The following is a 23,027-nucleotide window of genomic DNA, read 5'->3' on the forward strand; positions in this document are numbered from 1 at the left end:
CAGGCCTTCATACCCTCAAACTCAGTGGCAGACCCCGCTTCCCCCCATTCAATCTGCCCCTGGATTCCCAGCCCTTCCATGAACCCCATAAGCCATATGATTGACACTCCTGGTTTATGTTGCTGTGAATTCCTGACTTCTATAAAACGATACCTGAATTAACATCTGTGTGAGGGAGACCCTTGCTGCACTCAGGGCACCTATGGGGTGCTCGCTTGTGTGGATGTGTTGGTGGGTCATGAGCCACAACCCTACAGCCTAGAGCTGGAGGAAGACTGAAAGGAAAAGACAGTCTTCCTTTGCAACCTTCAGCTCCTGCTGTTTAGTATAAGTTCTTTTGGATCTCAAGACAGCAGCATCACAGCATCTAACTAGCTCTCTGTTCTTACAGATGAAACAAGCTCATTGGTTAAATTATTTCAATTTGCCCATAGAGTGTATTTTCCAAGAACTGATTGAGTTTCAGGTTGCTTTGACAATTTTATTATTTATAATAACTACATTATAAGCTAAATAGCAAGAAGAAAAACAAGATTAATTATTTTTTAAAAGGATGTGATAAACAACAAACTCCCCAAACGGTGCCCCAAAAGGTAACCCCACCTTCTAAAAGCCTGCTCATATTCAAAGGTCTTATATTGCTTCAGAATTTAAAAGTAACATAAATTATACTATTCAGTCTAAGATGTTAACGCAGCTAAAAAATGATAGAAAGCAAAACAGGTTTTCTTGTGTGGATTCAGAGGAGTTCTACCAGAATCTCACTGATTTTGTTTGTTACCCGGTGCTGTTCCACATCTATATTAATAGTCTCAAACTGTGTTTCTCAAACTGGGGAATACGGGGTTGTGCAGTGCTCTCAAAGTAGACAGGGGTTAGTCTAAAGTCGGGCAGAAGGCAGAGCAGGGTGGCACCCTTCCCAGGTTCTATTCTCAGACTGCGTTTGGCCTCCACAATCTAAAGGTCAAAAGTAAAATGTAAGCCACAAGCAATGCAGTTCATATTTTCACATAAATAGATCACAAATAAATGGGAAGTTCCCACTTCAGCAACTGTAGGTGGCTAGCAAGCTTTTTGTTCCAACCCAAAAATAAAATAATCTATGCAGCATGGGGAACCATGTCTGTTCGGTGTTCAAGAGACACAAATTGAGAAGCCATTTGAGTGTCTTTCTTTATTAACCACGCTTTGCAACGCCGTCGCTATAGGCAGCAAAGTTAGATCCATGGGCTGAGACCTGGAAGAGCTGAAGTTCTACTTTAAGCTCTGTTACTGACTTGCTGTGGGACCTCCCTGCCCCTCTCTGTGCCTTAATTTCCCTTCTCACACTCTAACTCTCTCAGTTTGGGACAAGCCCTGTCCCTTACTACATGTTTTTATGCACTGCATACAGCACTACAGGGACTTGTTCTTAGGTGCTACATGAATATGTTAGGAAAAAATCATTAATTCGAGTCAAAAGGGACCATTATGACTACCGAGTCTGACCTTCTGCACCATGCAGGCCAAAGAATTTCACTTGGTTATTTCTGCACCCCTGTCCACAATTAACAACTGAGCTAAAACATCAGCAGGGAAGTTTTAAGGAGGTGCTAGAAATTATTTTTTGCTCAGTTAAATTCCAGGGACAGTATAAGGGTAGAAATCCAAGCAACCTTTCTTCAGGGATACAGGTCTAACAACTGGAAGTGTTTGTGGGACGTTGTTAGGGAAAGGAAGTCTCTCCTGGAACGTGCTGAGGGTCCTTTTTTGTATCAGCTTCTGTAGGTTTGGTTTAAGAATCCCCAACTCAGTGTCTGTTGCCAGTAAGTTTGGAGCTCTAGCTAATGAAAAGTTGATACATTTTCCTAAGACGTTTGTTGCTTCTTCCACAGATGGAAGAATTTCCACTCTGCTCCACTGGGCTTTTTCCTCAAAATCAGGCCCCAGATGAAAGTCCTATCAAGTTTGTCAGAATTCTTCACCCTTCCTATCTCACTGGATGCTACCCTGCAGTCTGGCAGGGAAAGAAAGGCAGTTGGGAAGATTTCAAAAGGGGCTATAGTCCACTCCATATCCCCAACCCCTCCAGTTCTTTTCCTCTAAACCAACATTTTTCACCCGGCGCCATAGAATAAAACTCACAGAGCACAGAAGCAGCCCTTTTCACTAGGCCTAATCTTCCAAGACATTCTTAGACCACTAACCCATTTGCACCCAGCAGCAAAGTCCCTGATCCAAACTTTGGAAAAGAGCCCAAACCACAAAGCTGCTTTGAGGGATTTCTCTTGACTTATCCCTAGACCATTCGCTCAGCAGGACAGAGTAGAGTAGGGGGTGGAAGCAGGGAATGGCTGCTCAGCTCTCTGCTTCTCTCACCATTCTTTAAAGGACAGTGAGTGACCAGGAAGGCACCAATAAATGGCTCCAGGCAGGTTTAGAAGTCTATAGTTTCTTCCCCTGCTAATTTAGTTGACTGCCCCTCCAGAGGATGTCTGCATGCCTGCTGTTGTGAAGTGTAGGAGGACTTGAGTTAACCGGAAACAAGTTAGTTTGCATGATAACCTACTGGAAAGAAGTGTTCATTAGCCAGTGCAGAGTACCTTGCTGCCATGGCTAGACTGCTTTTGCCACCTAAGCTGTCTAATTTTGAGCTGGTCAGGTACCAGTTGGAACAGTAGGAGGAAGAGTCAAAGGATGCTTGTACATGTACATGGCATTTAGTTGCTAAAAATGTTCCTGGTTTAATTTTTTTTCTTAGTTTAAGATAGCTAAATAAGTAACACGGACATGATTTTCCACGTAAGGGCTTATTATACTCTGACTAGTAAAAAGCATTAGAGGGCATGTCAGAACAGTTTTACCCTCCTGCCCTTTCCATCCTATGTTACTGCCAGGCGGCGCTTTAGGACAAGAAACACCCAGCTGCAGCACTTCTATAGCCCTGAGGAAGGGCATACTCACAGGGTTCGGTGCTGGGCAGGGAGGCAGGAGGAAACCCTTCTGAGAAAGTAGTATAAATCCACTCACCCACGGAGGGCCCTTCCCTGACTCCAAGCAACCAGATGTTACCATCAAGTCCAAGACTACATAGACCTGATAATGAGCCCTCAGACTGTCCTAGGTTGAACCTGGGGCACTATAAAGAGGTGCTCAGCTGGGGGCTGGATCTGGAGGAGTGTATATATATATATATATATATATATATAAAGAGGTACTCAGCCCCTCAAATGCTCAGGGGTCAGCAGCTCTGCCTGGCTGGGAGCCAGCTAGAACGGATACCGGTTAATGAGGGAAGAGCTACAAAAGGAGGCTAGGCTGCAGTGCTGAGTGCACAGGGCGTCCCTCTTAAGGTCTGAAGGAAGACAACAGGCTTTGGTTTTGTTTGCTTGCCCATTTGCTGCTTTGCTCATTTCCTTGTTCCGCTTACTGTGGGGACAAGGTTGCTCCATGTAAAAGAAACTGCTTTGAAACCCTAATGTATCAGGCAGCTGGGTGAATGCCCTTCTTACAAACACCATGAACTACTACGTGCTGCTTTAAGGGTCAAGTGCTCAGAGCTTAGGACTGGGAGGGCAAACTCTCGGCTCCATCCCTGCAATAGATCCTTCCTCTCCCTTTCCCCCAAGGACACAAGAGGTGCTTGCAGCCCCCTGCTCCCACCTGCAAGTAATCTGCCCCACCTGGCTTGGTCAAAGGTAGAAACTGCATAGAGGGCTCCCAGAAAGGGACAGCAGGGAGGTTTCCAGTAACCCCAGGCACATCCATGACTAGGAAGGAACAGCTCTATCAGTACACACAGCTACCTTGTGCATGCTATTCTTCAGTTCCTTCTGCAGGTTCCCTCATCTTGGGAGGGACCCAGACCCTGGCAGCTCTCACTGCGGCCTTGGGAGTGTGAGGTGGAGGTCTGGGAATTAGCTGCCCTTGCCCACTGCCAGGTGGTTGGATCTGGAGGAGAGAGAGGAAGAGCAAAGATATAGCTACATGCAAGTGGTTGGGCTCCCAGGGGAAGGAGACCCCTACAAGCCAGGTGGAATGGGTGACATTGTATGGCCTGAAGCTATTGAAATCTTTAAGCAGCAGGCAGGCAAGGCAGATAGAGGGGATGAGCCAAGCCACACACACATGATCTCTCTCTTTCTCCTTCCCAGCTCAGTGGAAAAGGAGCTGCCATTTGATGACCAGATCAGAAACAAAAAAGCGCTGCAGCTTACCAGGGAGGTGGTTTGGAGGCCAAGGACAGTGGGCAGCTGACCCCAGGCAAGCAGCACACACGGCCCTGGAGGGGAGAAGGGGCACATTTTTGTAGGACTTTGTCTGCTGTTCGTTTGCTCTGCATGTTTCTCTCTGGGCAGGAAGGAGCCAAATCTTTCCTGAGCCATGAATCTGTGCTGGGAGAGAGGACAGGTCCATCAGCCGGCACCACCAGAGGGCTCTGGCTACTGCTGGGTGGGGGAAGGTAGCTCCTGCTCCCCCTCCCTGCCTCTCTGCCTAGTGCAGGGGAGGTTGAGCTTCCTGGGTCAGATGCTGCAGCAGCTGAGAGCTGAGGACTGAGCTGCTGCTGCATTGCTGAGCAGGGGCTGTGCTGGGAGAGACCTTCATCAAAGCCCCTCGATGCCCAGCCCAGGGTGGGGCGAACTCCAGTGTCTGGAGCCAGCCCTCTGGGGCAGCCCCGGACAGCTCCTCAGCCAGACTCCAGGTAATGGGGAGAGACCTCGGGGGAAGACCCGGGGAGGGGCAGCACTGGGTCTCTCTGCACACACATCCCCTCTGCTTCCATCTCTGCTCCCCGGGGCTGCGGGTCCCAGAGCTGCTGCCCTCGCTGGCACCTAGGGGCTGTTGCTCCCAGTGACACTGGCAGCAGCTGATCCAGCTAGGGGAGCACAACCCTTCTGGCAAGAGCAGTGATGGAGTGTCCTTGGACCAGGGGGCTGTAGAGGGAGGAGAAGTGGCTGAAAAGTGCCGCAGGAGAAATACATGGGGCAAGAGTCCTGTGACTCCCAGGAACCGACCATCCTCCTTCGTCTTCCCCATGCAAAAGGCACTTGGGACTTGGAACAACTCCCTGTGTCTCTAGTGCTTTGGGTAGGGAAAGGTGCTGGGTCTCAGCCTCTTGGAGCTGCTGCCTCTGCTGCAGGGACTCACCTTTCTGAGGTCGTGCTTCTGCTGCAGCTGCAGCAGCCCCACCACGTAGGATTGCTGCAGTGAGCAGGGCAATGGCAGGCGTGGTTTGCATCCCAGCCGCCCAGTTTAGTGCTGCTTCATGGGAGATCATATGCATATTCGCTACAGAGCTCATATGCAAATGTAGGCATGCATTCATAAGATGCTGCATGCATCATTTTACCCTTCTACCAAATGTATTTGCTTCCCTGGGCATGTGGATATTTTTGCATTTCCTACAGGAATTGCTGTGTGACCCCCAGTACATCTATAACGTTGCCAAACGCACAGAAACATCTCTCTATACATTCAGCGCAAACCAGCTGCAGAAAGCTGTTTGTCTAACACCAGCTCATTTCCATTCATGATGCTCAGGGATTAAGAAGGCAGATAGACTGATCACTGATGGGTTTTGGCAATGCCACCTGAACCATGTTTAGCAGGTCTAGGGGCATGATTCCAGCCTGTGTTGACTCCCCCACTGCGGGGAGCCACTGAGGGAGCCGTACCTGTGTTAGTGCCATACAACAGGTGATTTCCAAAAATAAAGGGCAGTGCAGCGTGACCCAAAAGATGAGCTGAATGTCCTGAAACGGTCTGTGTAATTCATGCTCAGCAAGTATGTATCAAACCCTAGTCTGGTCTCTTCTTTCTTCCCTGTTCCAGTACCCAAAGCTGACATAACCTGGCTGAAAGGAGAGGAAGAGCCATGGGTCCTGGGTCTCCAGGGGTCCAAGGAGCAGAAAGCCCACGAAGTGTCCCTATAGGTGAGGAGTTGTTCAAACAATTCAGAAACCTTCCAAAGTCCCATGGGTTCCTCTAGCTCTGCCTGTTTTGGCTTGTTCGCCGTTATTACCTGTGTGTGTTGAGTGCTCATGGTAGACATCACTCATGGATTCTTACTCATCTTAATTGATATCTGGCCACTGGCCCATCCCTGTGGCTGCGTCCTCATGAGTGCAAACGTTTGGTTCCCTGGGGACAACTAGCATTGGGACACCTTGTGCCACCACTAGTTGTCCCTGGGGAATGCCTGTGCCATGCACCCTCCGGTGAGGTAGGGGAGGCTGGGGCCAGCACTAGGGTCCTGAGAGCCAGCAGCCTTACCTGGGGTCCTGAGGGCCTCCTGGGACTGCAGCCACAGTGATCCTGCTGCTCCAAACCTGGCTGGCAGACAGAGTGTAGCTCCAGCTTTGAGTGGTATGTGCTACTCCCATGTGCACCACTGCTTTTTTTGCATGGGTTTTTTTGACCCCTGGATATCCAGGGGTCAACAAGAAAACCCCACACTGCTCCCTTGCAGTGCAGAGAACAGCTGAAAGTGTGGAATGTGGCACCACAGATGTGTCTGCAGTGCCACATACCACATGGCTGCGCTCGTATGAACATGGCCTGTGTGTGCATAGGTAAGACGTTTTCCTCTCAAAGGCTCTTTTTCAGGAACCCAGGTCTTGTTTATGAATTCTAACTCAGGGTTTTTTGGACTGTTTTAATTTCACCACAAACCCATTTTCTTTCCTTTCTTCTGTGGTTCCCTCCCTGCACACAGCCAGAGACTCCTCCTGCATTCTCTTTTGGTTCCAGCAGGTGACAAGGTCATGAGTAAGAGTGAGGAGGAGGACGCTCAGCAGGAACCACATGGGACAGTACTGGGAAGAGCTGAAGAAGACATTGCTCAGAGTCCTGAGCAGGGAGAAGCTTGTGGAAATGAGAGTGAGCCACTGCTGCCAAATGGAGCAAACTGCAGCAAAAGAGGCAGCAGCCTCCCGGCTCGCAGGGGACAAGGAGTGAATAACCTTGAAGCACTTAGTTTGACGAGGAACCTAAGTGGGAAGAGACCAAACCTATGCAGGGAGTGTGGGAAAAGCTTCCGCTGGAGATCAAGGCTTATTACACATCAGCGACTCCACACCGGAGAGAAACCCTATAAATGTCATGACTGTGGGCAGAGCTTCAACGAGAGCTCTGCCCTGACCGTGCACCAGAGGATCCACACGGGCGAGAAGCCTTTCAAGTGCCCCGACTGTGGGAAGAGCTTCACTCAGAGTTCAAACCTCATCCAACATCAAAGGATCCACACAGAGGAGAAGCCCTACAAGTGTCAAGACTGTGAGAAAAGCTTTAACGACAGCCGGCACCTTGTCCGGCACCAGAGATCCCACTCTGGAGACAAGCCATACCAATGTATGGATTGTGGGAAGAGCTTCAGTCAGAAATCGGATCTCACAAGACACCGAGGAACCCACTTTGGGGAGAAACCTTTTAAATGCGCTGACTGTGAAAAGGGCTTCAGCCAGAGCTCCGATCTCATCCGACACCAGCTCAGCCACTCAGGAGAAAAGCCCTACAAGTGCCCCGACTGTGGGAAAATCTTCAGCCAGAGCTCGAACCTCACCACCCACCAGCGCATCCACACGGGAGACAAACCCTACTGCTGCCTGGACTGTGGGAAGAGCTTCAGTCAGAAATCGGATCTCAGCAGACACACAGGAACCCACCTCAAGGAGAAACCTTTCAAATGCTCTGAGTGTGAGAAGAGCTTTGCTCGGAGCTCAGCACTAATTAGACACCAGATCATCCACTTAGGTTAGAAAACAGTGGTGCTTCTACCTGACAGCAGTTCTGGGGTTGCCCCATTCAGTTAAATGTGGTTTGAAGGTTGCATCGGAGTGATGCACGTTGGAAGTTAGGGTTCCAGCATGGTTGCTGCGATGGCCGCGGGTTCCCGCTGGTCGCTGTGATGGCCATGGGACTGGGCCAAGAATAAAGAACATCGGTGCCCTTGTAATCTACAAACCTCCATCTCAGAAAGCTTGTCTATTTGCTCTGGCACAAGAGGACTGTGCTTGGGGAGTGAGCATAAGATGTGAGTCTAATGGTAAGGGCTTTCCTTGCAGAGGAAAAGTCAGTTATTCTGCCAGAGGACGTGTGGCCTTCCCACCCGGGGGCCCAGTGCCTCTGCTCTGAGAGCAAGAGAACTTAGCACAGGAATGGAGAATGACCCGTTACCCTAGTGAGAGGCATCTGAAAGGGCTGGTAGACAGTCAGATGAGAGAGACAAGTCACCCACACTGGGCAGTGTAGGCTGATCACTATCTATAAAGGTGCTGAAAAAGGAGGATGCAGGAGGGGAAGATTGAAAAGGAAATGGTAGAATGGATGAGAGAGCAACACCGTTAAACAAATGCTATGACCCTGTGGGCTCCTAAAGCCACCATTTGTGCCCAACAGATATATCTCCATCACCCCACTGATTCCTGCCACATCAATGACTAGTGAGAAACACTGACTGATCATGATCACAGATGAAGTGCCTCAGACTTCAGTGTCAGAAGCTGCTACGCTCCTCATCTCTGTGATGGTGAAAGAGCCGGGGCACAGGGCTGGGCAAAATGCTTCTGAAGAGAGCTGGGATGGCTGACCCTGTCCTGGCAGGGTCACGCCAAGCAGAAGAGAGCTCCAGAGTGGCGGTGTACTGGGGCTTTGTGATGGCATCTGGCGGTGCCACTCTGACTGGGGCTTCAGGATAATTTGGGATCTCTCTCTGTGAAGCTATCTAACTTCAGAGCTATTTCTTCTGAGCCTTTTGTGCCCCTCCTTCTGGGAAAAAGGCCCTGATATAAAGAGCTCAGATGCACTTATGAGAGTGGGTCAAAACTGGAAGGAAAATTGTGAAGCATTTTGAAAATTTAAAAAAAAAAAAAGTGTGGGGGGTTGTATTTTCTTGCAAACTTTTCTGAAGTCAAAAGGAAAAATTCTAGGAAGTCCAATTTTTTTCTCAAAAGTGAGAAACTACAAACAGGAAGCTATGATGAAAAACAGTCCCCTGTCCCCCCCCCCCCCCCCCCCCCCCATTGGTATGGCATTTATTTTCAATTAAAGCTTATTTTGTTTGAGAAATGCCCTCTCACAATAACCAAAAGTAACTGTCTGAGGAGAAAGCTGAAGCCAAACATGTTCCTACAATAAGATTTTGAGGTTAGCTAGTGTTGGAGTGCTGGAGACCTGCTTGTCTTCTCCCATGCGAACCCCTGCCCCTCCTGTCCTCCCCTCCAGCTGGTCATTTTTGTCACACCAGCTGTCTTTACTTGATATCCCCAGCACATCCCTCAGGACTCCTCAGGGAAATCTAGTCACTGGACTCATGATCAACGGGTCAGATTTTCAAAAATCTTACTTTGCAAGCACTGCCCCTGGCAATGCTTAGAAACTCAGAGGTTCCAAGCTAAAGGATCTTGCTCTTCTGCTCAGGGTCCTACTGATTGCCAAAATGGGAGCATGGAAAGAATTTCCCCCCTAGGTCAGATTGTCAAGGGCTGTGAGGATTTTTTCCCTTCCTTTGTAGCATTAGGCAGATCATTTCCTAGTATCTTCTGAATGTATAATGACAAGTGACTTCTCTGTCCCTGCAGCAGCAGGGCATTGGCAGTCTCTCATTTCCCCTGCTTTCATCTATGGCATATTACAAAGTGTTGTTGACGTATTGGGTACTGTGCCTTATAATTGTGTGTGAGGGTTTGAAGTGGCAATTTTGGGGATTGATTGGGTTTGCCTTCCAATTCCTTGGGATTACCTCTGAACAAAGGGATTGACCTCAGCGGCCCAGGAGGCCCCTTCCAGACCCATGCTTTTTCAATGGGAAGGACCCAGGGTAGAGGATGGCACAAGCTACTCACATGCCACAAACAAAGCTTCTGAGTCAGACATACACAATTTTCCTGTTTTTCATGCCTTTGACAGGAGAGAGACAAGCTCAGCCTCCTGCCAACTTGCTCTGATTTCTCCGCATGGCATCATCCTCTCCAGCCCCTTTGGTCATACCCTTCCATCCATTTCTGCTTCCCTTCAGCTCTCTCCCTCCCTGCTCCCTTTCCTCTGCCGGAGAGAGGGCCCATCCAAGTTCTTTTAGGGGAATGCTGCTTTTCCTGCCTTGTGACCCTGAGACCTGTCTGCATCACATGAGACTATTCTAGACCGACCCCATGAAAGCACATACCGCCCACCCATTCCTCTGTGTGCACCAAATGTCACAAAATGTAGCACGACTGTGGTTCGAGCAACCCTGTGTGTGCACCAACAGGCACACCTCAGACCGAGAGCAGTGTGGAGGGGACCCTGGGCTCCCCCCTTGCACAGTAGCACCCACCTCACTGACCCACAGCCCCTCTGAGTGTTTCTCTCCTCCTGGCCCCACATATCTTCCCCTCTCAGTTTCCTCATGGGCCACCTTCAAAAGGACTGAGTTGTATACTGTGGAAGCTAATAAAGGATGAGGCAGACAAGGCTGAAGTCTCAGCTCCTTTTTTAATGTTTTGGCCATCACGACAAATGTCAACTCTTAGACGAAGAGCCAAGTTGGCAGCAAGGGTAAGGGAGTAGATTACCTCGGGGCGTGGGGTGGGGGGAGGCTGGGAGGGGAAGTGGGACCAGTTATGGGCCAGGAGGTTCAAAGCAGGGAAAGACTTGCTACCCTGCCTGCAGGGATGCCTGGAGGCCTGTGCTGGGATCAGAGATATCAAGCTGCTGCTGGGGAGAGTAACTGCAGCAAGGAAAGGAGTAATGAGATGGTGCCCACTGACACTAGAGGGCTCTGGCTGCGGCTAATAGAGCAGAGGCAGCTCCCTCCGCTGTCCGCTCAGGATGTTGAGCTTCCTGGTTCAGATGCTGCTGCTGCCTCCTCCATTGTGATCCCAGGCTGAGCAGCTGGGGCTGCTCCAGTCTGTGCTGTGGGGAGTCCTTCATCAGCACCCCTCAGTGCTCTGGCCAAGTTGGGGCTTTCTCCAGTGGCTGGGACCACCCTGGGGCAGCTCCAAGCTCTGCTGACACCAGCTCCTGAGCTGGAGGCTCCAGGTAATGGAGAGAGACCTTGCGGGGAAGCACTGGGGCAGGCAGCCCAGGGACTACACGCACGGCTTCTCTGCACCTGGGGGTCTGCAAGTCCCAGAGCTGCTGCCCTCACAGGATCCTGCTTCTAGTAGGACTGTTCCAGCATTGACCTCTGGCAGCTGAGCCCTCTCAGTCCTCTGCTTTGCTCCCCCCCTCTGTCTGCCCTTTACTCAAGATCCTGCTGTTCTGCTCCTATGGCTGGGATGAACCCCAGACCTCCCACATCATCCCCACAGAGCTCCCACCCCAGCCAGGAGTGCTCATCACCCTCCACGCACACCTCCACCCTCCCCCTCCAAAAAGTCTGTCTGTGCCCCCCATGAAGCACTGCCTTTCTGAGGCTGGAGCATGAGGACTGGAGAAAGAGAGATCTGCAGCCTGATTTCCTCCTTTACAACCAGGAGGTTTTTTGGTTCGTTTTCTTCTCAGAGCTTGGCCTTCCCACAGGGCACAGCCAGTGACTCCTGCTGGATCCTCTCTCTGCCCCAGCAGGTGATGGGATGGTGAGTGAGAACAAGGACGACAGTCCCCAGCAGGGAGGTTCTGAGCACGTGGAACTGCACAGGATGTATTTGCAAAGAGGTAAAGACAGTTCCCAGAGCCCTGAACTGGGAGAAACCTGTCAGAGTCAGTACAAAGAGAGAGGAGGGGAGATGGGATACATTCACTCGAGGGAGAAGAGCAGTGAAGAGTCCCAGTGAAACTGCCCAGCAGACAAAGGCCTCAGAGGAGCAAGTGGCCACATATTGCACGAACACACCCACCTGGAGGGGCGCCCCTATGCCTGCCCTGACTGCGGGAAGCGCTTCTGCTACAGCTCCAGCCTGGCCACCCACCAGTGCACCCACATGGACAAGAACCCCTACAAGTGCCCCGACTGCGGGAAGAGCTTCCCACAGAGCTCCAGCCTGAGCCGACATCAGCACATCCACACAGGCGAGAAGCCCTATGTGTGCCCCGACTGCAGGAAGGACTTCATCCAGAAGTCCAACCTTTTTGCCCACCAGAGGACCCACCTTGGGGGGAGACCTTCCAACCTGCCCCTGGAGGGAGGGCTGAAGCCTAGGGATTGTTCTCTGTGAGGCTCTCCAGCCTATATGGCATACAGGCCTCTCTGTGTCCCTTTAGCTAAGGAGTGACCCTGACCCTGACCTTGGGCCTGAGCCTGCACAAACATGGTCTGAAACAGGTGTATTTCTGCTTAGCTGAAGTCCATCAGGCCCTGTCCACACTCTAGCTTACATCAGTTGACCTGATTGTGCAGGCAGGGATAGTATTCTAGAGTAAGAGAAGTTAAGTCCAGATTAACTCCTGATGTGGATTCAAAGGTGATAATTTGGAAAATTATGCTAGAACAGATCCAGTAGATCAGTTATCGCAGGACAGTTATTTTGGTCTATTGTCCCATCGAGAAATGTCCTAAAAGTATGACTTGAAACTGGTTTTGATCATCCAAAATGCTGCTCTTTCCCATGCTGTTTTACCCTAGTTTCTCCAGGATGCTGACATAGCTATCATCAGCTTCCTACCTACGGTCGACCTCCCAACAATAGGCTTCATGCTGGCATCCTCCACCAGTCACACCAAGTTCCTTGGAGTAGAGGCACATGGCCTGCTTGGTACCCAAGCAGCAGTGGACATACCTGACCCTTGTGTTAGCCAGTCCTGCTAGTGTCCTTTTGTCTCTCTCTCACTGGCTGGTCATCCTTGCAGGCAGCCCCAGGCTGAAATCTGTGCAACAGTGGTATTAAAGGCACTTGCTTTCCATGGGTTTCTCCAAAGTACCTGTACTTTCCCCATTCCCAGAGCATTGTTAGGTCAAGGACCTTTTTGCAACCCCTCTCACTGGTGCAGCAAACTGAAGCACATACATTGGTGGATGGGTGAATGGGAGGACAGGGGGGCAGCAGCTGACAGCAAAGGGCGTGGAGGTGATTATCAAGAATCTCTTGGCAGAGTCTATAACACAGTATTAAAAAAACAAGTGGGTAAATGTCAAACAAACTATGTGACTGAAGGTCATTGTTCTGTGGCACCCTAGCTGGATCGAGCAACCTCATCAGTCTTTTTGCTCATGGTATTGTTGACCTTCTTACAAACATGAAGTAGAAAAAAGGGGTAAAACACACTGGCCTAACTTTTCCTGTGGGTCCAATGTGATTAAAACTGGTGAACTCTGTAGCAAAAAATGGCAAGATAAGATGCCTTCTAGCTGCATCAGCTGAAATTATTTGGCCCTTAGGTTTAGTTTCAACTATTTCTAACCAGAACAGGAAGACAATTGATTAGATTGCACCTTTCTAAAGAGGAGAGTTGGATTAAAATCTGAATTCTTATAGTATCAGAAATTCTTCATGTTTTAAATGTTCCTTTGTCGTAAACCAGGACACAATGTAGACTTCTCAGAATTTTCACAAAATAAAATGTTCTCAAATATTTCATTTTAATTTTATTCAAACATTGTATTTTGCTATGGTTGAATTTTCTTTTCATGTTGGCTAACAGAACAGAGCACAGCAATGGAACAATAAGGTTGAAATAAAATATTTAAAACATTTCTTGTAAAGAATTCGGATGAAATTGCTGCTTTCCCCTGAAACGTTTTGATTCAGCCAAGTCAACATTTGTCATGGAAACCCACCCGTTGGAACATTTTCAACCTGCTCTACTATAGAAAACGCAAGGCTGTTTCTAAATGGTTCATGTAAAACCCAAAAGGCTGCATTTAATGTTTTTGTAAAACATGAGGATAAAATCATCCATTCAAGGGAATTCCCAGAGCATAAGCTATTTCATTTTTACACATCTAGTTGCTACTGGCTTCACTTTGTAAATGCTGTATTTGGCACTCCCACAGATTTGAAAGTCTATTTCCGCCACTGGTGGAACAGGACTTTCTGGGAATTTGTGTTGGAGGAGGAAGCAGCCCAGCCTAGCAAAAGCCCAGCAGTAAAGCACCTGCCCAGGCTGCAGGCCCTGCCCAGGCAGAGGAGGTTTGAACCTGCTTCTACTTTCTAGCAAAGTGCTGTAACCACTAAGCCACAGGCTAGGCATTGCCCAAAGTACCATCTCCTCTCATCCCCCCAGCCCTCTTGTTGAAGCTGGCCCACTGGGCAGGCAGGAGGGGAAGATATGTGGGGCCAGGAGAAGAACAGACAGAAGCATTGTGGCTCAGTGAGATGAGCACTGCTACAGAAGGTAGGAGCCTGGGGTCCCTTCTGCACTGCTTTCAGCCTGAGGTATGTTTGTTGGTGCATGCACAGTGGTGCCCTACAATGCTGTTAGGTTTTGTGGCATTTGGTGCAGACAGAGCAGGAGCGAGGAGGTGGCACATGCTTTCATGGTGTCACTCTTGAAAGGTCTGGTATGATGCAGATGGGCTTCAGGGTCGCAAGGTGGGAAAGGCAACATTTCCACCAAAGAACTAGGATGGACCCTCTCTCCAGAATGGGGAAAGGAAGCAGAGAGGGAGAGAGCTAAAAGAAAGCAGACTGGGTAGCAAGCATACAATCTAAAGGGCTGGAGAGGATGATACTGTGCAGGGAAATTGCAGCAAATGAGGGGGACACTGAGCTTCTCTTTCTCGTGTCAACGGTAATAAAAAACAAGATAACTGTAAACTTCTGACTCCAAGGCTTCCTTTGTGATGTGAGGGCAGCCTGTGCAGTCCTTTAAGCTGGGCCCTCTCATATGAAAGAAACATTGGACTGGAAGAGGTCTCCCGAGCCACTTAGGTCAGTCCCTCTGTTCACAGGTACTCATTTACCCATGGAGCCCCCCCAGATCATCACTTCAAACCCTCACACACAGTTATAAGACACTGCACCTACAGCACCAACACCCTGTAATATGCCATAGGGCACATCAAGTAACGGGAGTCAGCCTGGCAACAAAGACTGCTCAGGGAAACAACTAGCTACCCTCAAACTTTTATTGCAGGGACATACTTGGGTTCAGTTTCCTCTTCACAGTCACTTGTGGCTATCGAGAAGGGGGATTTTTCATATAAAACACTTTTATGCATACTAAATGCCGTAACTGTTTGTGGGGAGAGATCACTGTAACAGTTTTTCATCAACTCTTCCTGTTTGTCATTTCACATTGCGTAATGAGAAAAAAAAGGAATGTTTTAGGATTGTGATCTTTTTCTATTCAAAAAGCTCACAAGAAAAATCCAAAAAAAGGGAAAAATTAAATATTTGTTCTATTTTCAAAATGCTCCACAATTTCTCCCTGGGTTTTGACACACTCTCACAAGTACATGTGAGCTCTTTAAAGCAATCAGTGGCCAGGATCTTTCCCTCAGAGGGAGGGGTGCAAAAGGCTCAGGAAAGAAAGCTCTGAAGTTAGGTAGTTTCACAGACAGCGAGGTCCCAAGTGAACCTGATGCCCCAGTCAGAGTGGCACTGCCTGCTGCTATTACAAGGCCCCTGCACACTGCCACTCCAGACCTCTCTTCTTCTGCCCGGGGTGACTGTGCCAGGGTAGGGTTGCCTAGCCCAGGCCTCTTCAGAAGCATTCTGCCCAGCTGCATTCCCCCTCGCTCTTACACCACCACCGGGACCAGCAGCTGAGCAGCTTTTGATGCTGAGGACTGAGGCACTTCTTTGTGAACAGTCAGTGTTTCTCACTAATCAGTGATGCATGGTATGAGTTAGTAGGGGAAAGGTGAGGGAAATATGGAAATACTGGTGTTTTTAGGTACTCAAGGGGTCAGGGCATTTGTCTATGTTGTTCACTTAAGATTTACACCTCTTTATTTCCTCCTTTTCCACCAGCTCCCACTACTGTAAGAGGTGACTCTCCATTGCTACGTTGTTATCTTGTTCACTGAGAGCAAAGCCTGGGTCTCCAAATGAGAAGGCCACACATCCTCCAGCAGAGTAACCAACTTCTCTTCCTCCCGGGAAGCTCTACAAAGCCATTCGACTGATGCTGTATGTTTATACTCCAAGCAAAGTGCCCTTGTCCCAGACGACAGGGACAAGCTTTGTGAGATGGAGATTACAAGGGCACAAACAATCTTTATTCCTGACTCAGCCCCACTGCCATCTTCACGAGCAGCTCTGACTTCCAAAGTGCATCAGTTCCATCCAAGCCTCTCACCATGTTTGTCTGAAATGGCGCAGCCTTCCCTCCTGGGTAGAAGCACCACCGTTTTCTACCCTAGATGAATTCTCTGGTGTCTAATGAGAACTGAGTTGTATGCAAAGCTCTTCCCGCAGTTAGCACAGTGGTAGGGTTTGTCTCCCGTGTGGATTCTCTGGTGGGTGGTGAGGTTTGAGCTCCGGCTGAAGCTCTTCCCACAGTCAGGGCACTTGTAGGGCTTCTCTTGTGAATGGCTGAGCTGGTGCCGGATGAGATCAGATTTCTGACTGAAGCTCTTCCCACAATCAAGGCACGGGTAGGGCTTGTCCGCTGTATGGATGCGCTGGTGGGTGGTGAGGTTTGAGCTCTGGCTGAAGATTTTCCCACAGTCGGGGCACTGGTAGGGCTTTTCTCCTGAGTGGGTTCTCTGGTGTCGGATGAGATCGGAGCTCTGGCCGAAGCTCTTCTCGCAGTCAGTGCACTTGAATGGTTTCTCACCAAGGTGGGTTCCTCTGTGTCTCATGAGATCTATTTCCTGACTGAAGGTCTTCCCACAGTTGGGACAGCGATAGGGTTTGTCTCCCATGTGGATTCTCTGGTGGGTGATGAGGTTCAAGCTCCGGCTGAAGATTTTCCCACATTCTAGGCACTGGTAGGCCTTCTCTCCTGCATGGGTTTTCTGGTGTCGGATGAGATCAGAGCTCTGGCTGAAGCTCTTCTCACAGTCAGCACATTTAAAAGGTTTCTCCCCTAGGTGGGTTCCTCGGTGTCTGCTGAGATCCGATTTCTGACTGAAGCTCTTCCCACAGTCCGTACACTGGTATGGCTTGTCTCCAGAGTGGGATCTCTGGTGCCGGACAAGGTGCCGGCTGTCATTAAAGCTTTTCTCACAGTCCTGACACTTGTAGGGCTTCTCCTCCACATGGATCCTCTGATGCTGGATGAGGTTTGAACTCCGATTAAAGCTCTTCCCACAGTCAGGGCACTTGAAAGGCTTCTCGCCTGTGTGGATCCTCTGATGCACGGTCAGGGCAGAGCTCTTGTTGAAGCTCTGCCCACAGTCATGACACTTGTAGGGTTTCTCTCCGGTGTGGAACCGCTGATGGGCGATCAGCCTTGATCTCCAGAGGAAGCTTTTCCCACACTCACTGCACAGGTTTGATCTCATTTCACTGGGGTTCTTCTGCAGGGTGAGTGCTTCAGGGTTATTCACTCCTTGTCCCCCTTGAGCAGAAGACCTGCTGCCTCTCTTGCTGGGGGGTGCCCCACTTAGCATCTGAGACCCACAAGCTTCTCTCTGCTCAGGCCTCTGGGCAGCGCCCCTTTCAGCTCTTCTGAGTACTGTCCCAGGTGGTTCCACATACTCAAAATCCTTCAGCTGATGATTATCCTCCTTAGTCTCACTCACGGCCCTGTCACCTGCTGGGACAGAGAGAATCCAGACAGGAGTCCTTGACTGTGTGTGGGGGAAAGGTAAACTCAGAAGGAAAAGGAAAAGGGTTTTTCACAAAACTAAAACCAAACTAAAAATCCTTGAGGTAGAATTGACAAACAGGACCTGAGTTCCCAAAAAAGAAGGCTTTTAAGAGGAAAACTCCTAACCACAAAGGTGGGGTCAGTGGCAAGATATCAGTTAGGTTAGGTAAGAAGCTGCAAGTGATGTCTGCCATGAACACCCAGCACATAAAAGTAACAACAATGAACAAGCTAAGACAGGCAGGATTAAAGAAGCCAGTGGGGCCTTGGAAGGTTTCTGAGCTGGTTGAACAATTCCTCACCTACAATGATGCTTCTTGGACTCTCTGTTCCTTGGACCCCTGAGGACCCAGGACCCATGGCTCTTCCTCTGCTTTCAGCAAGGAGGTAACTTCAGCCTTGAGCACTGGAACTCCTGTTCAAGGGAGAAAGAACAGACCAGACCAGGGTTTGTATATTTACTGAGCATAAATTACACAGAATATTCCAGGACTTTAAACTCATCTTCTTGGGTCATATATACACTGCCCTTTATTCCTGGAAATCGACTATTCTGCTGCATAGAAGAGTGCAGCCCCCTCAATGGCACTCAGAGAGAGGGAGCTAGCATAGGCTGGAATCAGGCCATTAGACCAGCTGCAAATGTGGTTTAGGTGGCCAAATAACCATCAGTGTTACATCTCAGCTGTGTGTTCTTGGGCAACCCTGGCACAGGATGTAGTCTGTCTGACTCACAAAGGACTCCCCCCCCCTCCCTCCCCTCCTCTACCTAAACGAAACTGATTAAGATGCAGTGAGAGACACACCTAAAACTCTCCAGATAAGGGTGATAAGAGTGAACAACTGCCCTCGGTCTCATCTGCATCTGAGATGGAACCAGATGACCATTCATTTACATGGGAGATGGAGAACAGAAAGCCTGAAGCAGAGACTGCAGTGAATTCTGGGATCAGAGAAGCAGGGGAGCACTGCATGATGGGGAATCTGTGCTCCAAATGTTAATCAACCCATGTTCACACACACCCAGCTCAGCATTTATCAGACCAGTTCTAATCTGGATTTACAAAGGACCTTTCCCCCCCAGACACACACACACCTCTAAGTTTAATAGGCATCTCAGGCCGTACATTCCCTGGTCCCACTATGGGAGGCCTACTTAAACTTGATTGACTAAAATTCGGTTGCCGGGTTAGGGAATGCTGAGGCAAGAGACCGAGTCAGAGGGGGTATGGGCAACATTTGAACAATGGCTAAGGGTTAATTCACAACATCCAGCCCATTGGAGCCCTAATCACAGGTGTTGTCATACCTTTCCCGAGATGACTGGTGGGAGTCCTCTCCACAAAAGGTTATGAGCACCCCAATAATTGCTTTAAGTCTGTTAAAAGACTATAGTAAGATCTGGAAAAGTCATGCTAAGCTGAGGCTTGTGCACAACAAGTAAAAATCCAAAATCCTGATTCTGCAAGATCTCTATTGTTTCTGAAGAAACCATGAGATCTCCCATCAGTATATCTGCCATCCATAGGAATTTCAAGCTGGCTCCCAAGTATTTGGTTACTCTCTAATCTTAAGAGTTTCCTGATTATCAATCAGTTTCTTGAGATGTTCCCAACCAGATAACCCCTTGTCAATAGAAAAGACAATGATTTACACGATTAAGGATGCTTCAAAGCAGCTGAACTGAGGGTATAAAAATGTAAAAAGTGTGCGTGCTTCAAAAGAAGAAGAAGAGAGAGGTGCTTCAGAAGGAAGAAGAAGAAGAAGAAGAAGAAGAAGAAGAAGAAGAAAACTCCTGTGCTGACACCATCCCCTGTCGTTCTTGGGACGCTGGAAGAACAGATCATCTCTCTTCAAGGATTATGCTACGGACTGTGCCTGTCAGCTTTGCAGCCTGAGTACCTTTGACTGGTGAGATCCCAGCGCTCTCTCTCTCTCTTTTCTCTCTAGGCATAAATTTCTGAACCTGAACTGTATCAGTTAAGCTTGAGCTAAGTTTCCCCAAATACTTAGTGAAACCAGGGTAGTATTGTCATTGTTTGTGTTTGTTTTTCCTTTGCATGTCTATTACTACTAGTACTATTATATATTTCATATGCTTAGCAATAAATAACTTTTATAGTCAGACTGGTAGTAACTGGGTACATTTTTTCTTCTCTGCTTCTCTTTCCTCCCGTGCTCTGCAGCAACGCTTCTTTTACCTAAGCTAAAGATCCCTGTGAAGCCCAAAAAAATACTGTGGTGTCTGCTCATCAAGAGGCCAAAGATTGGGACATGCTGAGTTTGAAACACATAAGGGGATCAGCTTGTACAGGCTGATTGACCCAGTTTGACTCAGACGTGCCCTTATGAACTGAATGCTGGCCCATGAGGGTGTCAGCCAGATTCAGAGGGATTCTGTTCACCTGTGTGCTTGTGTCTGACTGCATTTTATTGTTGCTCTTATGAACTGATTCTTGGCATATGAGGGTGTCAGCCTGTCCATGCTGATCAGCCCGGCCAGGTCAGGCGTGTCACGTTAATTTGTGTGTGTTTGTGTGTATGACTGATTTGGTGACTGGAGGAACCCAGTCCCATTGAGATTGAGTCCTGCAAGATAGCTCCATTGGGGGTGAGGGCTTGCAGAAGAGAGAGATACAGCTCCGTACAGTAACACAAGCAGCACATTGACAGAATCACTGAGACCCTAGAAACTATCCCTAATAAATGAGCACACCCCAAAGTAATGGGCAAATCTGGTAACATCAGTGACCAATCTATTTGCCTGTTCAGTCCCTGAGCTACCTTCCCCCATTGAGCAATAGCCAGAGCCTTCAAGTGGTGTCACCTGGTGAATCGCCCTCCCACAAGCCAGTGTTAACACAAACAGCTTTCTGCAACTGGGGCAAGGTTTCAACTGAATGGATGATGGGAAGTTTCTTTGGGTGCTTGGCAAAGTTTTGCAGGAGTTGCTGTAGGAAATGTAAGAATATACACATGCACAGAGAAGCTTTTAAGTTTGGTAAAAGGGGAATAAGACCCTTGCAGCAGCTTATGAGTGCTTGCCTACATATGTATATGGGCTCTGTAATGAATAAGCTCCTATAGCACCACACTGGGCAACTGGGATGCAATCCATGCCTGCTAATGCCCTGCTCACTGCAGCAATCCTACATGGTGGGGCTGCTGCAGCTGCAGCAGAAGCACAACCTCAGAAAGGTGAGTCCCTGCAGCAGAGGCAGCAGCTCCAAGAGGCTGGGACCCAGCACCCTTCCCTACCCAAAACACTAGAGACACAGGGAGTTGTTCCAAGTCCCAAGTGCCTTTTGCATGGGGAAGACGAAGGAGGATGGTTGGTTCCTGGGAGTCGCAGGACTCTTGCCCCATGCGTTTCTCCTGCGGCACTTTTCAGCCTCTTCTCCTCCCTCTATAGCCCCCTGGGTCAAGGACACTCCATCACTGCTCTTGCCAGAAGGGTTGTGCTCCCCTAGCTGGATCAGCTGCTGCCAGTATCACTGGGAGTGACAGCCCCTAGGTGCCAGCGAGGGCAGCAGCTCTGGGACCCGCAGCCCCGGGGAGCAGAGTTGGATGCGGAGGGGATGTGTGTGCAGAGAGACCCAGTGCTGCCCGTCCCCAGGTCTTCCCCCGAGGTCTCTCCCCATTACCTGGAATCTGGCTGAGGAGCTGTCCGGGGCTGCCCCAGAGAGCTGGCTCCAGACACTGGAGTTTGCCCCACCCTGGGCTGGGCACCGAGGGGCTTTGATGAAGGTCTCTCCCAGCACAGCCCCTGCTCAGCAATGCAGCAGCAGCTCAGCCCCTAGCTCTCAGCTGCTGCAGCATCTGACCCAGGAAGCTCAACCTCCCCTGCACTAGGCAGAGAGGCAGGGAGGGGGAGCAGGAGCTACCTTCCCCCACCCAGCAGTAGCCAGAGCCCTCTGGTGGTGCTGACTGGTGAATCGCCCTCCCACATAGGCACAGTTTCTTAAATTCAGTGTTTGAACTGTTACTTTCCTGTTGTGGCTGGAGGGAGGTGGGCAGTGACTCTCCGAGCCCAAACCTTTTCTACCTTCACACTCAGATGTAGGAATTGCAGTCCTTGACACGTGTGTCAAACTCGTCCGGCCCTGTGAGCCAGATGAGCATCACAGGACCAGTCTGCAGCCTGGATCAGGCCCACAGATCCCACTCCTCCCAACAGACTGGATCCAGTGCCTGCTCCAACGAGTCTGGGACCTGTGCTGCACATGGTGCAGATCCTGGAGTGCCAGAACTGTCACCTCTGCTGCGCAGACTGGTGGGGGGTGCACAGCACAGATCCCAGACTGGCTGAAGCAGGGGGCATGCAGCACATGGTAAGCACCCTGGCCGGACTGTGCTACATGCATTGTCCACTCCAGGAATCATGCCACATGTGGTGCAGGCTCCAGGACCTGTGCTGTATGCAGCTCTGGAAGGTACCATGTGCAGCGTGGGTCCTGACCTGACTGGAGCAGTGGCCATGTGCAGCTCCATGCCAGAGCAGGAGACTCATGAGCAGAGACGGCATTAAGGAACATAGCACACTGAGGGAACTTGTACCTTGGCGCCCCCCACCCCCACGTCACCAGCACTGTTGCCCTGCTGCAGAGGGGCTCCATTTGCAGGCCCAGGAGCTGGGCAGGGCATCTGTCTGTGGCAGGGACCACCACCTGCTGTGGCCCTGTGGAGCCAAAGTGGAGGGGAGCAAGAGTCTGCGATGACCGGCCAGCAAGTGCCTGCATGGCGCTCTGGTACCCTGTGGCCACCACAGGGCTCCTCCAGGGCTCAACACTCAACCAGCCATGCACAGGTGAAACTCAGCCAGAGCCCACCCATGCTCCCCAATGTGGTCCACCACCCTAGCCAGGCTACCTGCATGCGTTATCCTGCCCTGCCTCACCCGGGTGCGAAGAGGTGCTGCTGGCATCCCCATGCACAGAATCCTGGGCAGCCTGCCACCGCCGGCACTGCTGAGACACGCTGCCCCCCGTCCCCGCATCCTGCCTGGCCTTGAGCAGCACCCCAGGCCAGCACTGCCACATACCATTCATGGTGCCTATGTGTGTGTGTGGCACCCCTGACCACAGCACCCTGGGTGGTCGCCCACATCACCCCGACCCCCCAAGGCCAGCTGTGCTCATGGAGCACAATCTAGCCAGGGTGGGCACTTCAGCCTGGGATCTGCACTTTGTGTCCCCAACCAGACTGCATCACACAGGGTCCTGTGCGTGGGCCCAGCCTGGTGGGTGCCATGCCCCGTCCTGCATGGGTGTGCTCAGACCCAGGGGCGTCCCTGCCTTACCCCATCTTCTGTGGTTTTATGGAGGTGTGTAGTGACCTCTAGTGGTCTAAAAGAAAACTGGAGGCCCTGCTTCTACCAAACATTGACCCACAGAGATGGGGCCAAAACGGGGAGAGAAGAGAACAATTTCAGG

At 50.1% G+C, this 23,027-nt stretch overlaps 2 protein-coding genes and 1 long non-coding RNA gene across 6 annotated transcripts in view; 1 reads left to right on the forward strand and 2 right to left on the reverse strand.

Annotated features, from left to right (window-relative positions):
* The window catches only part of LOC102563726 (zinc finger protein 11), a 37,220-nt gene extending 15,799 nt beyond the window's left edge, over nt 1-21,421 (reverse strand). The window contains exons 1-4 of the mRNA XM_059714256.1: nt 21,240-21,421; nt 17,898-18,010; nt 16,197-17,541; nt 9,250-9,253 (exon numbers count right to left, since the gene is read on the reverse strand). Coding sequence (XP_059570239.1) covers nt 9,250-9,253; nt 16,197-17,541; nt 17,898-17,955 — 1,407 coding nt within the window. The 5' untranslated portion in view covers nt 17,956-18,010; nt 21,240-21,421. The remainder of the gene's footprint in view (nt 1-9,249; nt 9,254-16,196; nt 17,542-17,897; nt 18,011-21,239) is intronic.
* Nucleotides 468-5,844, reverse strand: LOC109286076 (uncharacterized). 2 transcript variants are annotated; one of them, XR_009455393.1, is made up of 4 exons: nt 5,655-5,844; nt 4,197-4,261; nt 3,786-3,930; nt 468-957 (listed from the first exon to the last, which is right to left on the reverse strand). It is a non-coding gene; the product is annotated as an uncharacterized LOC109286076 (long non-coding RNA). The 2 variants fall into 2 exon arrangements; XR_002093997.2 differs by lacking the exon at nt 5,655-5,844 and having other exon boundaries at nt 4,197-4,284.
* On the forward strand, nt 5,823-10,429 carry LOC106737695 (zinc finger protein 239). Of its 3 annotated transcripts, none has more exons than XM_019499121.2 (2): nt 5,823-5,912; nt 6,695-10,429. In XM_019499121.2, exon 2 carries the CDS (start codon nt 6,744-6,746, stop codon nt 7,734-7,736), a length of 993 nt encoding a protein of 330 aa, XP_019354666.1. In that variant the 5' UTR covers nt 5,823-5,912; nt 6,695-6,743; the 3' UTR covers nt 7,737-10,429. The 3 variants fall into 3 exon arrangements, with proteins under 3 accessions (XP_019354666.1, XP_014459869.1, XP_019354665.1); XM_014604383.3 differs by having other exon boundaries at nt 5,829-5,912; nt 6,730-10,429; XM_019499120.2 differs by having other exon boundaries at nt 5,836-5,912; nt 6,733-10,429.
* Nucleotides 21,422-23,027: the final 1,606 nt, after the last annotated feature.

Source organism: Alligator mississippiensis, chromosome 11 (genome assembly GCF_030867095.1).
Source record: "Alligator mississippiensis isolate rAllMis1 chromosome 11, rAllMis1, whole genome shotgun sequence".
NCBI lineage: Eukaryota > Metazoa > Chordata > Crocodylia > Alligatoridae > Alligator > Alligator mississippiensis.

Coding starts and splice junctions, on each gene's coding strand:
- LOC106737695 (XM_014604383.3), top strand. CDS start 5,855: ATGGGTCCTGGGTCTCCAGGGGTCCAAGGAGCAGAAAGCCCACGAAGT. Junction 5,913..6,729: donor CCCACGAAGTGTCCCTATAG/GTGAGGAGTTGT, acceptor TTTTGGTTCCAG/CAGGTGACAAGGTCATGAGT.